The sequence below is a fragment of the Ochlerotatus camptorhynchus genome, unplaced genomic scaffold (genome assembly GCF_037179485.1).
Source record: "Ochlerotatus camptorhynchus isolate MF236.1 unplaced genomic scaffold, CSIRO-AGI_Acam_v1.1 ptg000434l, whole genome shotgun sequence".
Taxonomy (NCBI): domain Eukaryota; kingdom Metazoa; phylum Arthropoda; class Insecta; order Diptera; family Culicidae; genus Ochlerotatus; species Ochlerotatus camptorhynchus.
Genome location: NW_027040920.1, coordinates 9,704,472 through 9,718,344, shown reverse-complemented (window position 1 = coordinate 9,718,344; position 13,873 = coordinate 9,704,472). Strand labels below are relative to the sequence as shown.

Sequence of the window (13,873 nt, the reverse complement as noted above, 5' to 3'; positions counted from 1 at the left end):
GCAGTAATGCTTCCTAAGTCAAAATTGTCAAAATTTCCGTTAGAACGTTGGTTAGTATTTTGATTTCTACCCGCTGCAATAGCAGCATAGGTAGCTCCATTAACTCGCTGAACATTGTTAGCAGCGAGGGGAGTAGGTACAGATGAAACATTTGAAGCAGGGGAGATATTTGTACCTACGGGTACGAATGTAGAATTTGTTCCTCGCTGACCGTTGTTAACAGCAGAGGAATTTGTACCTGGTCGGAAACGTGGAGCGTTTCCTACCTGACGGTTAGAACGAGATTGTAGGATCGCTTTGCGAGTCTTACATTCCCAAAAATTGGATTTGTGGTTTTCACCACAATTTGAACATTTAAATTTCTTAGGATCTTCCTTCACAGGACAGTCGTCCTTTGTGTGAGAGGAATCACCACAATTCATGCATTTAGCTGGCATGTAGCAATTTTTAGTTCCGTGACCCCATCCCTGGCACTTACGGCACTGGGTGAGGTTTTGGAAATTTCCTCCAGTCTTCCTGAAGTGTTCCCACTTCACTCGGACATGGAGCATAAGGCTAGCTTTTTCTAAGGCCTTAAGGTTGTTTAGTTCACTAGATTTGAAGTGAACTAAATAAAAATCATTAGAAATCCCGTTGCGCGAATCGCCAGGACGGGATTTCATTTTCATTTTGATTACTTGGAGTGGCACAACTCCAAGTAATTTTGCCAGTTCATCTTTGATCTGATCCAGGGATTCACCACTGGGCAGTCCTTTCATGACAACCTTGAACACACGTTCAGTTTTGGTGTCGTAAGTAAAAAAATTGTGCTTCTTCTCAGTAAGATACTTGAGAAGACATTTAAATCCGTCCAAAGTTTCAGCCAATACACGGCATTCACCCCGACGTCCAATTTGTAGTGAAAACTTAACTTTCACGAAATTCAAAAGTTCCATGCGAAGAGCATGGAAATCGGAAGTGGTTATCACAATAGGGGGAATCTTTTCCTTCTTGGCATTAAGCCGGGAAAGTTTACTAGAATTTTTCTTGGATGATGGATCATTCTCATCATCCGTGAGCAAATCAAATTGATTACTCAAATTAATTTCATCAGAAGGGGGGTCAAGAGTTTGCCCCTTTCTTTTGCGTTTAGACGCCATGGCGGCAGTAAATTTTTATCCAAATCGACTTCCAAGCAGATTACTATAAGAATCTGAAGGATCGAAGAGGAATTTTCCAAATCGATATCCAAGAAGGATTACCTCGGGTAGGGTCCAAACAAGGATCGAAGAGGAATAAGAGTTGAACAAGGTAGAAAATTTTTACAGGTTGAGCACTGAAAAGTGCTGTTTAAATTTGTTGTAGCTTTAGGTAGTAGTAACACTTCCTTCAGCAAAAAGCAAATAGATCCGCACGGCAAGAGAGCACGATGCGGACTCATTTGAGAAAAGTAAAGATTGGATTCACTCAGTCTATTGGTACTACTCCGAGACTGAATAAAATTTTCGTCAATTTCCTCATTTTCCGGCAGATTTGTTAGATTTTCCACAGGAAACCATGATACAAATTTAAGGGTTACGCCTACCTGCAAGACCGAAAAAAAGCGAAAGTTTGGATTTTTTTTTTCTCGAAAACGACGCAACATATTGAAAATCGGTTTTCTGCCGTTTATTGAACACACATCAAATGGTACATTTATCAGTCGATGCTGTAAAAACGAGGTCCTGGTGCCCCGCACGGCTGCTCCCCGTGGACGATGTTCTAAAAAACGCTTTTTGCGGTGCCAACCGAGGGGGGCGACACATCTAAATCTCTAGTTAAGATGCTCAACAAATCTCACACTAGCGAATCAATCTTCGAAAAATCTTCTTTCATTTGTCACATCTACTTGCATCGCGCATCATCGTATTGCAGGAAATCTTCAGAATCGTCATCAATTTTCTTTCTATCTACTCAGCCTGCGCGCAGCTAGCCACAGCAAAACTAAATCTTTTCTGCATCGTAGATAGAGTCGTCCCCCTCGGTGCCAACTGCGGTTTGTGATGTAATCATCTGAAAAAAAAACATGCCAAATCGTTAACTAGTCCTTGATCGTTCGGTTTTTTTTTTTAATTTTTTTGACAAAATGGCGGTTTTGCTTTGTTGAAGTAACGATTTTCGATCCTTAAAATTTGTCTTTGATCGGCTGTAAAAAATCGAAATTAAATGATAGACGAAATCCGAACGATCGTGGACTGCACAAAATAGTACTGAACAGAAATCAAAACGAATCGGACGAATCGAATGTATACATTTCGAGAAATGTAAACTTTCAAAAAATCGATTTTTTTTATTGTCCTAATCGAAAGTATATAAAGTCAATATTATTATCCATTTGACAGGTCTTCTGCTCGATTGGAATGACTTTTCCTATGACTTTGACAGACAATCGATTATTCCAATTTAGGCTCTTTAAAAGATATGTTTAATTAGTTTTTGTTACACGGCAGTACATAATTTTGATTTCTTTTCACTCAGGTTGGCAGTTCCGTGCTCCAACTAAATTTAGAGTTCTAGCGCATACTAGGAAGGAATGTTTTGAGCCAAATGAACTGTCAAAATCTGAGCCAATCGAACATTCCCATTAGAATTTTTCCGAGGATTTCTTATTCTTACTACACGGCGAATGAGAACAACTCAAATTTGAGTTTAGTTCACTCATAATCGTTAAAAGTGCAGGAACTCAGCGATGAGTAAAATTTGTCTCATGGTTTCCTGTGGAAAACCTAAAAAATCTGCCAAAAAATGAGGAAATTGACGAAAATTTTGTTCAGTCTCGGAGTAGTACCAATAGACTGAGTGAATCCAATCTTTACTTTTCTCAAATTCGGAAAATTTTTCCCTGGAAAAGCCTGGGAAAACATGAGGCAAATTTACTCATCGCTGAGTTCCTGCACTTTTGTTTCGTGTGCTTCTCAAATTCAACTAGTTTTTTGAATAAAAAACAATATTCTAACTCTATTGATTAATTGATCTTAGTTGGTTAATTAATGGCACAAAGAAATGTGCAAAATATTGCGATGAAATCAATTATTATTTTGCACGTAAATCGAATCAAAAGTAACAGTCATGTGAAATGCTAGCTTCTAGCAAGGGTTGCAAGATTATTTAGGTACAAATCCCTGCTGCCGAATTGTATTTTGTTTTCTCCGCCCATCTCTCCCTCTGAGTATTTCTAGCGCATACTCAATTTTGAGTTAAAGGCCGGCGCACAATAGATACGTTTTCGGGTTTTTTGACAGATAATGCATGGGTTAACTGTCAAAAAACCTGAAAACGTATCTATTGTGCGCCGGCCTTAAGAGACGAGCCAGCTAAATGCTGAAAGTCTCTATAATAAAGCAACAAAAAAAAATTTTTTTTAGTTGTCATTCACTCGCATGTACACGCTATTTCAAAACTCCCCAAATTTGGGTACAATCCACCCAGATCGGACAAAACTGAACCTACCCAAAAATGGGTAAACTGTGTTGGGAATGACATGTTGACAAATGAACTACGTCGATCGGATTCATGTCAATGTTGTTCATTTGTCAACTTGTCACTCCCAACCGAGGGGGACGACTCTATCTATGATGCAAAAAAGATTGTGTTTTGCTGTGGCTAGCTGCGCGCACGCTGAGTAGATAGAAAGAAGATTGATGATGATTCTGAAGATTTCCAAGTAGATGCGACAAATGAAAGAAGATTTTTCGAAGATTGATTCGCTAGTGTGAGATTTTTTGAGCATCTAAACTTGAGATTTAGATGTGCCGCCCCCCTCGCTCCCAACACAGTTTACCCATTTTTAGGTAGGTTCAGTTTTGACGGATCTGGGTGTATTCTACCCAAATTTGGGTAGTTTTGAAATAGCGTGTAAACAGGATTACTTACTTTTAAGTTGTTTTCACTCAACGCTAAGTTCAAACTACTCAAAATTGAGTTTTACACAACTTACTCAATTTTAACCTGGCGCACGGAACTGTCGAGTTGGGTGAATAGAACTCAATTTTGGGTTGTTTTGCTCGAGGGGGGCGACACATCTAAATCTCAATTCTAGATGCTCAAAAAATCTCACACTAGCGAATCAATCTTCGAAAAATCATCTTTCATTCCTCGCATCTACTTGCATCGTGCTTCATCTTTTTGCAGGAAATCTTCAAAATCGACATAAATCTTCCTTTTATCTACTCAGCGTGCGTGCAGCTAGCCACAGCAAAACGCAATCTTTTCTGCATCGTAGATAGAGTCGTCCCCCTCGGTTTTGCTTAAAGTCGGTGTATAATGAGTCACGCCAAGAGAAAAACAGTTGAACTCGCATCACGGTTTCCGAAGGATTCCCTTTCTTTTCACTTGGCAACAGAGGACTTCTACATCAACTTTAAATGACTTCTAGCGAGAACCAAAAATAACGGCTGTAGTGAATCATAATATCAATGATTTTGTCAAATTATCTTATCAAAAAATAGAAGAAATTCTCATTACACACAAAAAACAAATATTGTAGCTCTAAAAATTATGCAATTTTATATTAAAAGTTTCGCAGATTTCGTAGTTTTAACTACGAAAATATTCAAAACGAAACTTTTTTTTTCGTTCAAAAGTGTTTCTTTCACTTTCGACTTGTAATTTTAAAAGTGGATTTTTTTAAATAAAAATTGTATAATTGTCAAAAATACCTCTTAATTACAAAGTTTTGGCAGCACTGCACCTTAGTTTTCTGCTAAATTTTACACGTGCTAAAGTAAACAAGACGTAGCAGTGAGCAGCAGGAGTGCTTCCACTTGTCCAAATTTTTCTTCCGCCGGTTTATTTATGGCATTGGAATCGGTTCCTGCTACTAGCAGAGCGGTACACCACAACTCGAGCCACCACTAATTTCAACAAATTTCAGGTGTCATAGCAACCAACGAAATAAGCTCAGTGTGCCTGAATGATCAGCGAGCAAGGGTTCCGCAAGTGTGACGTCCGGCTCGAACAAACATGCATTCTGATCCTGACAATTGGAACTGCTTATGGATCAACGCCACGAAATAGCTTCTGGAAATGTCGAAAGCTGCAATAAGTAAGAATAGATTTTAAAACCCTCACCGTCAGGAAATAAAACAGTTTTTGTTGTATTTTTGCAGAAAAAACGAGCTTATTTCAACGGAAAAGGTAGGTTGTGAATCGGGAAGCGTACACGGCTAGCAAGCTGCTGATTCAGCCACGCTTGAGGCAGGAAGAAAATTCTCCGATATACAACCCAATTGAGAAGCATACCAGGACGTTTATGCTAAGAAACTCGACTTCCTTAAGGAGCGAATCAGTCCGTAGAAAGGAAATCTTTGGAGGATTCCAAGGCCACTGCACCGACGCTTTAGGAAACCGGGTGGACGAAATGGTCCCAATAGAGGATGTCCGCAGCATCAGCTGATGAGATCAAATTCTTTCGGATAAATCAGACGGATGACCAGAGCAGCTTAGTCCGGAACCAGATAACGGAATCCAGTTTTAATGTAAATAAAATATATTTAGTAATAAATCATTTGAATAGTAATAATTTTTAATGTAATACAAATTAAGTCTTAAAATTAAAATTTTACTGTAAAAATTAAAATACTTGTTTTTAAAATGAAAATATATATTTTTACGATCCGAAATACCATAGTTTCGTATTAAAAGTTGTTTTAATTAAAAAGATCTAATCCGCTTTTAATTTCAACATTCCCACGCTTTCCATTTGACAGTACAACAATTCATTTTGAAAGTTTTAACTTTTAAAAGTAGGGAACGAACAACTTTTGAATTAACAGTTGACTGAGTTTTGTTTTGAATGCTGAAGACTTTCTACCAAAAAGAACCAACGCAAACTTTTAATTTCACCAATGCTTTTTTTAATTTGATTAACGATAATATACGATAAGTATACTGATCAAAACCAAACGTATCCCATGACCATTTAATGCTCGCTGCGTGTTTATGATGATTTCTTCAATTTTATGTTATATTTCATTGCAATACCTTTCGTGGACCTTTCATAGCATCGTAATGTTTATTTACTTTGCACGATAGGTAGCCGATTTGACAGTTCAATAGGTAGACTTGGCTTCACTCTTGGCGTGACTCATTATACACCGACTCTAGTTTTGCTCTTTTCGTTTTTGACAACAACAAGAGAGCAAGTTAGATCAACTCAAAAGTAATTTTAAAGAACTCTGGGTAGTTTTGGTTCTCCGCGTACAACGTTTTCACAGGCGTCATTTCTATTGCAAAACATGTTTTCAAGTACACGGCGAATGAGTTTAGTTTACTCATAAATCACATAAAGTGCAGGAACTCAGTGATGACTGAACTTAGCTCATGTTTTTCCAGGTGTGTCCAAGAAAAACTTCCCGAATATGAGAGAAGTGAAAATTGGATTCACTCAGTCTATTGGTATTACTCCTGGACTGAGTAAAATTTTCGTCATTTGACCTCATTTTCCGGCAGATTTTTGAGGATTTCCACTGTCATGTCTATTTCACTCATCGCTGAGTTCCTACACTTTTGGCGATTATGAGTGAACTAAACTCAAATTTGACTTTAACTATTTACTTTGACTATATGTTTAGTGTGACTTATGCGTGAAGTCAACGATTTACATAGTTGAAGACAGTGTTGGCAAAATCAGAAATCAATCGATATTTTTCCGCTCTCATGGGCTCGCAAAATATCATGCTTGATATTGATTTTACAGGCTCCTTTGATATTGCGAGACTATTCACAACGTGCAAAAATCAAGCTGAGACACAAAAATGATTCCATTGCACATCGTTTTCTTAGAAAGAGAAAGCATAGTTTGCTTGTTGATATTTTTTCTACAAAAATCAAGCGTGATCTTGGGCGTTGGTGAGATTTGATTTTTTGATATTTTCCCAACACTTGTTTAAAATGCTAATTTCAAATAAGAGACTAAAGTGGTAATTTTTATAAGATAGATGAGGAGATGAAAGTATAGAATTGATAGTTCCGTTAGAGTACGGCAGTGTGAAAATTGCATATAGAGAGTAGAAAGCGAGCAAGGACAACTTTAGGAAGGTACAAATCGGTTTGATCATCTCTCTTTACCAAACTCCCCCTATTGGGAAAAGGAAACGCCATTCGTAGCAGCTCGTTTGAATCAGCTCAAACTAGAAATTATTTAATTTTATTTTGAAAGGAAATTAGATAACTAGCGAATATTTGCAGATTTAGTTTCTGCTCCTGCTCTGCGAAAAATGCGCTCCGGACGTACAATTACTTCTGCCTATGCTTTCTGCTGCGTAAGTAAGGTTTGTAAGTAAATTGTCAAGTGAAGACAATGACTGACCAAAAACAATTACCGTTTCCGCCTTCGTTGAACTGTCAGTTCTCCGTCAGTGACACTCGAGCAAAAGGTGAACCAGTGTCGGTGTTGGTGTCCATTACTAGAACGGACCGAGAATCGAACCCAGCCACCTCCAGCATGGTCTTGCTTTGTAGCTGCACCTTTACCGACTGAGCTAAGGGAGGCCCCATGTTCTGCGACCCAATTCGATTGAAAAACGCTGCACCACAGTATATACAATTAATTATATGATTTGAGCAGTAGCTATACTGAAGATCCGAGAGATGTCGCCCCTTCAGTGGTAGGAAAATCATTTTTGCAGTATGGAGATTATCAGAAAATCCACGATTTGTGACTAAACATGCTTTCACAGAAGGAAACAAATAAACGAGTGTTTACCTTATCACCATAGTAATGTACTCGTGCAATTTTTGTGCATCTAAAACTGCCCATAAAGACGATAATAAATAAAAACTGAAAATTTTCATGTATTTCCAAATGGTTTCCTACCATTCCCATACATTCGAAAGTGACTGGCTCTCTGGATGTGGATGATGTCAAAAACAACAATACATGATTAATTACAATCAACAGTCTTTTGTTTATTACTCTTACCAGCAAAAGTAGCACATACAAAGCAGTATTTCTATCAAAATATCACTGACCCTAAACATACAATAAACTACCCCTAATGTCAGTATTCCACGGCACTGAAGGTCCAGTTCGGATTATGGGAGATTCCATGGCACGTCCACGACACCGGAATCATATAATCCACCAGCGATTCACCGCTCACCGGGCAGTTCCTCCTCGCGTAGTACTCTATGTTGTACAAACTCATCTGGATGCCGTTTCCGATGCAGAGCATGAACCACAACAGGATATTCCCCGCATCTTTGCTCAAATTCCGCGTCAGGAACATCAACAGCAGTCCCATGAACTCAAACTGCACGAACATCACCGGATAGAAGAACCGGAACGCGAACGCCAGAATCACCTCGTGAAAGACTGCCGAAGCCGTAAACACCAGCACCGTTGCGAGGGCATTACAGTTTTTGAACACGTGTTCAACGGAATCCTTGTAGATGTAAGTGTACAACCAATCGTGCACCACCACATTCCACGATCGGATATACTCTGCGAACGACGACGCGTTCCACCAGTCCCGATAGAACATGCGATCCGCGAAGCGAAGCAACTCCGAACTTGCGTTGAACCAAGCGTGCAGCAGGCAGTAAAATCCACACAGGAACGACAACGATGCAGGCATAATACTGCCGAACAGAGCCAGCACAAACTTCCCAGAACTGATCTCGGCACCTCCGAACCGATCGAACAGCGGAGTCAGGAATCGTTCGAAGATGAAACTGATGTAGAAGATGACGCCAACCACTTCCAGCATGTGACGGAAGACTACGGACCAGCGGATTCTCTTAGTGCGAGGATACTCGTCCCGATAGACCAAAGTCGGAGCGAACAGGAAGTACAGGAACTTGCCGAACGACGGCACGATAACTGCATGTGGTGGTTTGTCTTCGGTTGAAGTTTTCCCACTTGACGCGAGGGCACGTGGGATGTTGCTCCGTACGAAGGCATGCACCTTCATCACAAATCGGGTCATCTCCATGAGCACGGCTACGGAAGATGCCGGTGGAAAGTCCAGATGAAGAACAGTCTTGATGACCAAAGTGACGAACGAACACTGAAACAGGGCCACTCCGAAAATGGAGCAAAGGTCCCATATTTTCCGGTACTGATCTAAAAGTGAAATCAAACAGTTAGAATTTCGGGAATCGCAGATGACGAAGAACTTACTTGTCTTGAAAATTTTACGAACGTGAGCCCACAGGAAGAAGCACGGATAGACGCACAATACGGACAACTGCATACATCCCCACAACGCCAGGGTTGTGTGGAACTTTCCAAAACCGGCTACGATTGGACGTAAACCCAGGTTTATGCTGAAAACGCAAAACTCCATCAAAGTTATGACTCACAACTCGAAACGGTCAATTCTACGAACCTCCCCCGATCGACGAAGTCGTGCACCACGGTGTTCAGGAACATGATGATCAAAATCACCAAAAATATATGGTAAATGGTCTTGATGTGCTTCACCTCGAACAAATCGGTCAGCAGAGAGTTCCTCGCCATGAATACCTTATCCGGTAGCTTTCCGTCGGTGCGTCGTTTCCTGTCGGATCGCCGCGAGTTCGAATCATCCGCCGATCGCTGCAACGACGCTGAACTGGAATCGCGAAACAACTGCCGCAGTTCGTAGTTCTTCAGGTTGAACAACTTCACCTCGCCGACCAGGTCATCTACCAGCAGGTCCAGCTTCCGTGCGACGTCCTTCTCCAGCTTTTGGACGATGGTCTAGAATGAAGTACGGAGACATTTATCGCACCTGTCACCAGGAGTACTTGATCCCGCAACTTACATCCATCTTCTCCCGCATTTTGTCGATGGCCATGTCCTTGACGATTTCCTCCTTGAACTCGCGTTGAGCTGTAATTCAGTTATTCGTTAGTTGAAAAATCTAGTCTGTCAGTGCGTAGCGCTAAGATGCGTGGTTCGCTACCAAATGCGTCCAATGAACTGAATACTATAGGCGTACAATTCCGTGGGTGTCAATGAACATTTTATCTGTGCTTCATAAATTTCTATTGATAAGACCGTACATAATCGATCGTAAATCGATGTTTACTTAAAAGTGGCATATGACTACGCATGCAAGAATCTAGCATACAACGCGATGGACGGTGGAAATAGGTGGAGAATGGCGGTAATCTGTAATAGCTTTACCTAGTTTTGTTATGCAATTCAGCTCCGTTCGTTCGTAGCTTTCACGTCAGAATTACGTGGTTGTAAAAGCATAAAGGTAAACACTTAAAGATGTTCAACGTAGTTTCACGACTAATCGATTCTAGTCTCAAGAATAATTTGAAGAAACGAATGATTCACGGCCAGATTTGAATGGCTTCTAGATTTGTTCTATTTAGCCTCCAAATAATTGCACCAGTTTTCTTTGATAATCTTTTAAGTCTCAAGCGCAGCGCTATTGTATCTGTGGCTTGGATTCTGGAAAAGTTGCCAGTCTTCTTGATATGATGTCTTCGGTAAAATACAACAATTGACCTTCTTCTCATGAATTGCTATCGAGTTCAATCATTATAAAGGGAGTCTAAAACTATGTTTTCATGTCAATCCATTCTTCATTCTAGTAACTATCGTGTTTAGTTGAAAATTTGTCAAGAAACGTAAGTTTCCGTTGAGATCTCCATCTTGTGAAAGTTGGTTTCGGTAGTTCGGTTCACTTATATATATTAATCAATAGGATCATCGAGCGAGTAGTAATCAATACATAATATTTTTGAAGTGTATGGAATTAAAAACACTTTAAAGATCAAGGTCACAGCGGCATATAGGGTGCGTGACCATTTCGGCATATCGCACTTCACTTCGGCATACCCCCTTAAATCAGTCTTCCGACAGCCCAGTACTATTGTTTTACAGCACTCGTAATTTAGCACGTGGGCAAATAATGTGATGCATGAATGTTGAAAGTAGCTGTTTGTCGTTATTGTTTTTGACACCTATGACGGAAATTGGTCCTATATGCTGAAGTAGTGCTTAGTCCAAAGTGAGTTCAATCAAGTCTATCCATTTATGGCAGAATGGCATACACTATCAGTGATCTTAGATTGTTAAATTTCAATATAAATAGAAAACATTAGAGCCATTTCCCCTACCTAATTGAACCACGCATCTTTTCCACAGTTAAACTATGCACCAACTACTCAACTTACCACGTCTTTCGATTCCATTACTTTCGGCAGAGATATCCTCGTTGGAACTGGATCTGGAGCTGGAATCGTCGGCCGAATTTTTGAGTTCACTCATCTTGTCCGCAGAAATTCCTACTTCAACAAACACACACAACCACACTCGAACCACTTTTACCAGATTCTAACAAGCTTTCACCTCACACCCGAAAACCAGAAATATGACACCCGTTCTAGCAGGTCAACGGACAAATACAAACTGAAGCTCTGAACTGAACTGCAATCGCGTAAGAAATGCGCCCGCACTCTTCCTCGGTTAATCAGTTTATGTGTTTCGTTGCTTTTCTGCTGTTTGTATAGGTTCTCCCATTTGTAGGGAACTAAACAAATGGAAACCTTTATTAACACTTGATGAGAACGCCTGTCTAGGGGAGATGAGGGTTGGACATGCCAGAATCCGTGAATTTTGTGTACCCCAACCAAGCAAACACAGCTCGCTGCAAATGGCACTTAACAACGAGCTTACATCAGAATGGTTACAAGCTTGATTAAAAGTAAATAATTTGTTCAATCAACAACAAAGGTTCTCACCAAGCACCAATCTCCCTTATTCAAACTCCCACTAATCGAAGGACTGACCTAACTCATCAACAGCAAACAAGGCTTAAACACCATTATTACCCATACTTTCTTCTAACCTTCTTCGAAGTTCCAATCATAGCATTTATTTACTTGTGTGTGGTTCCTTATCGCCTTCCCCACGCGTTGAATGTACACATTAGAAGAGGTAGAAGGGCTTCCCGTCGTCGCAGGCCGGGTACATGTGTACTTTCGAGTACGCCTGTACTCGGCGTCCAATTCCGTGATTCCGCGCGGCCTCTCGGTGACGTGTCTTTGTCGTTCTCGTAGCCGTGGTCGGGCGGGATATACCCCCATGCTGCGAACGAGCATAATGGCTGTGACACCTGACTCATCGGCAGCGAGACAATGTGATATCAAGCGAGAGATCATCTGTACTGGGGAAGTGAGTAGCTGGACTGGAATGTTGTGGCTTTTATCGATTGATCAATCTCCCTATGACAGAAAATCATGATAAACAGTGGTATTATAACAAAAAATAAACATTGGCTGACTGATAATCTTGGCAAACTAACAGCAGCAAGCCTATAAGTTTACACTGGCATTATCAGTAAGGTGGTAACACATGAGCTCCGCTAATACGTGGCCGTCTAGTGCAAAGTGATTAGTGGGACCAAGTAAATAGGCCCTGCTCGTGATGGACGAGCATTGTTTTGAGATTGCGAAAGGACTTTGATCTCAATCGCTTCGATGGTTGACGATCTTTCTAGTGGGGCGTTACGTTTCGCATAAGGAACTTTCGCATAATAGATGTTTTGCATAAAGAACATTTCTCATAATGGATGTTTCATATAATTTATGTGAACGGAGTAGACGCATGAAATAGGACTGCTCCAAAAAATTTACGTTTTGTATAATTGTGTTATAAAGAAAAGACAAGTATATGCCAAATCATCGCCACGCTTACTACCCATAATTGAGAAATTCTATCATCACCTGATTCCTGTTAGTCCTGTTAACATTTTAGGCATTGACAATCGGGAAAATGCAGCACAAGCATTAGAAAGAAATATTTTTTTTTATTTTGATCAGTTTCAGGAAATTACCCCGAATGCAATTTCCCAGAATAATATTAACCTGAATTCTATTACCCCGAATATTCTCTGATTTAATTGATACGAATACTACTTTAAATTGACTCCTACTTTAAAACATCCCATTTCTTTGACAGATAAAAACTATACAATAATCGATCCGAAAGCACTAAAAAATATTTTTGGCTAACTCCTTCTTTATACCAGAAACTCAAGAGCAAATTTTCATAATGTCGAAAATAACATTCGCACTGATCCGATAAAATAAAGTTTTGTATTGATGACCGAAAAGCTATCCCTATTTCCAATTAAACACATATAATCTCATAGTGATAGCAATTTTTAACATATTAAGCAGGGTTATAATCATACAAAGCAGATCGCTAGTTTTGACGTAGAACTACGTCTTTGTCGACTATACTGGGGTGCAAATCAAAAAATATGTGTGGTGAAGGGTGTTAGGTTTTGAACGCTTGTAACTTTGTCATTTATAGATGAAATTTAAATCCAAATACGCCAATCGATAGGATATTACATTACAAACCTGCTGAAATAAATATTTTTCCAATTTTTCTATAATTAAACTTTTGAAAATGTACGAATGATAATTTTATCACTGTTTTCGTGAAATAAGCCTTTTTCCCAAACCCAGTCATCATAAACGAATACCACTTGGTTGCACATCATTCTGCTTGAACCTGAAAAAATATAAATCAGCGCTGCTCTCCTGCTTCTGCTCATGATGGTCATTCTCTGCTTGATCATCAAGCAGTTCAGTTCGGAGTTAGCTCGCTCTCTCGAGTTGTTTGTCGTGCGTGTGTGTGTGCCCCGAAATGGGGAAGCATCGGTCGCGAAGCCCGGCGAAGGTCCAGAACCCCGATGAAGGGAGCTCCGGTGTGCCTACCTCGCACAGGTTTGCTGTTCTCCCCATGGATGGGAATATCCAGCCAGCTGTGTTGGAAAAACGCAGCAAGAAAAGGAAGAAGAATCGAGGCCAGTCTGATGTCACTGCGACGAACAACAGTGATGTTGGAGATTTCGGTGACGCTGCCGAAACCGAGAATACTGCCGAAATGAGCACGGCAAAAGTG

General features: G+C 40.2%; 2 protein-coding genes across 2 annotated transcripts; both read right to left on the bottom strand.

Moving 5' to 3' along the window:
• Positions 1-281: 281 nt before the first annotated feature.
• Positions 282-911, bottom strand: LOC135711589 (uncharacterized; the record flags this gene model as incomplete). The annotated part of the gene is made up of 1 exon (XM_065234464.1): positions 282-911. A coding segment is annotated over one exon (630 nt), but the record flags the coding sequence as incomplete, so codon positions are not given.
• A 6,994-nt stretch (positions 912-7,905) lies between these two features.
• LOC135711588 (sterol O-acyltransferase 1-like) lies at positions 7,906-11,513 on the bottom strand. The gene is made up of 5 exons (XM_065234463.1): positions 11,134-11,513; positions 9,765-9,832; positions 9,348-9,700; positions 9,140-9,285; positions 7,906-9,082 (listed from the first exon to the last, which is right to left on the bottom strand). The coding sequence occupies exons 1-5, from the start codon at positions 11,225-11,227 to the stop codon at positions 8,019-8,021; spliced, it is 1,725 nt and encodes a 574-aa protein (XP_065090535.1). The 5' UTR covers positions 11,228-11,513; the 3' UTR covers positions 7,906-8,018.
• Positions 11,514-13,873: the final 2,360 nt, after the last annotated feature.

Bases quoted from the DNA above. Each gene is read 5' to 3' on its own strand.
- LOC135711588 (XM_065234463.1), bottom strand. From the start codon at position 11,227: ATGAGTGAACTCAAAAATTCGGCCGACGATTCCAGCTCCAGATCCAGT. The intron at 9,833-11,133 runs GTAAGTTGAGTA...ACTGAATTACAG, and splicing joins TAATGGAATCGAAAGACGTG to CTCAACGCGAGTTCAAGGAG. The intron at 9,286-9,347 runs GTTCGTAGAATT...TTGCGTTTTCAG, and splicing joins GACTTCGTCGATCGGGGGAG to CATAAACCTGGGTTTACGTC.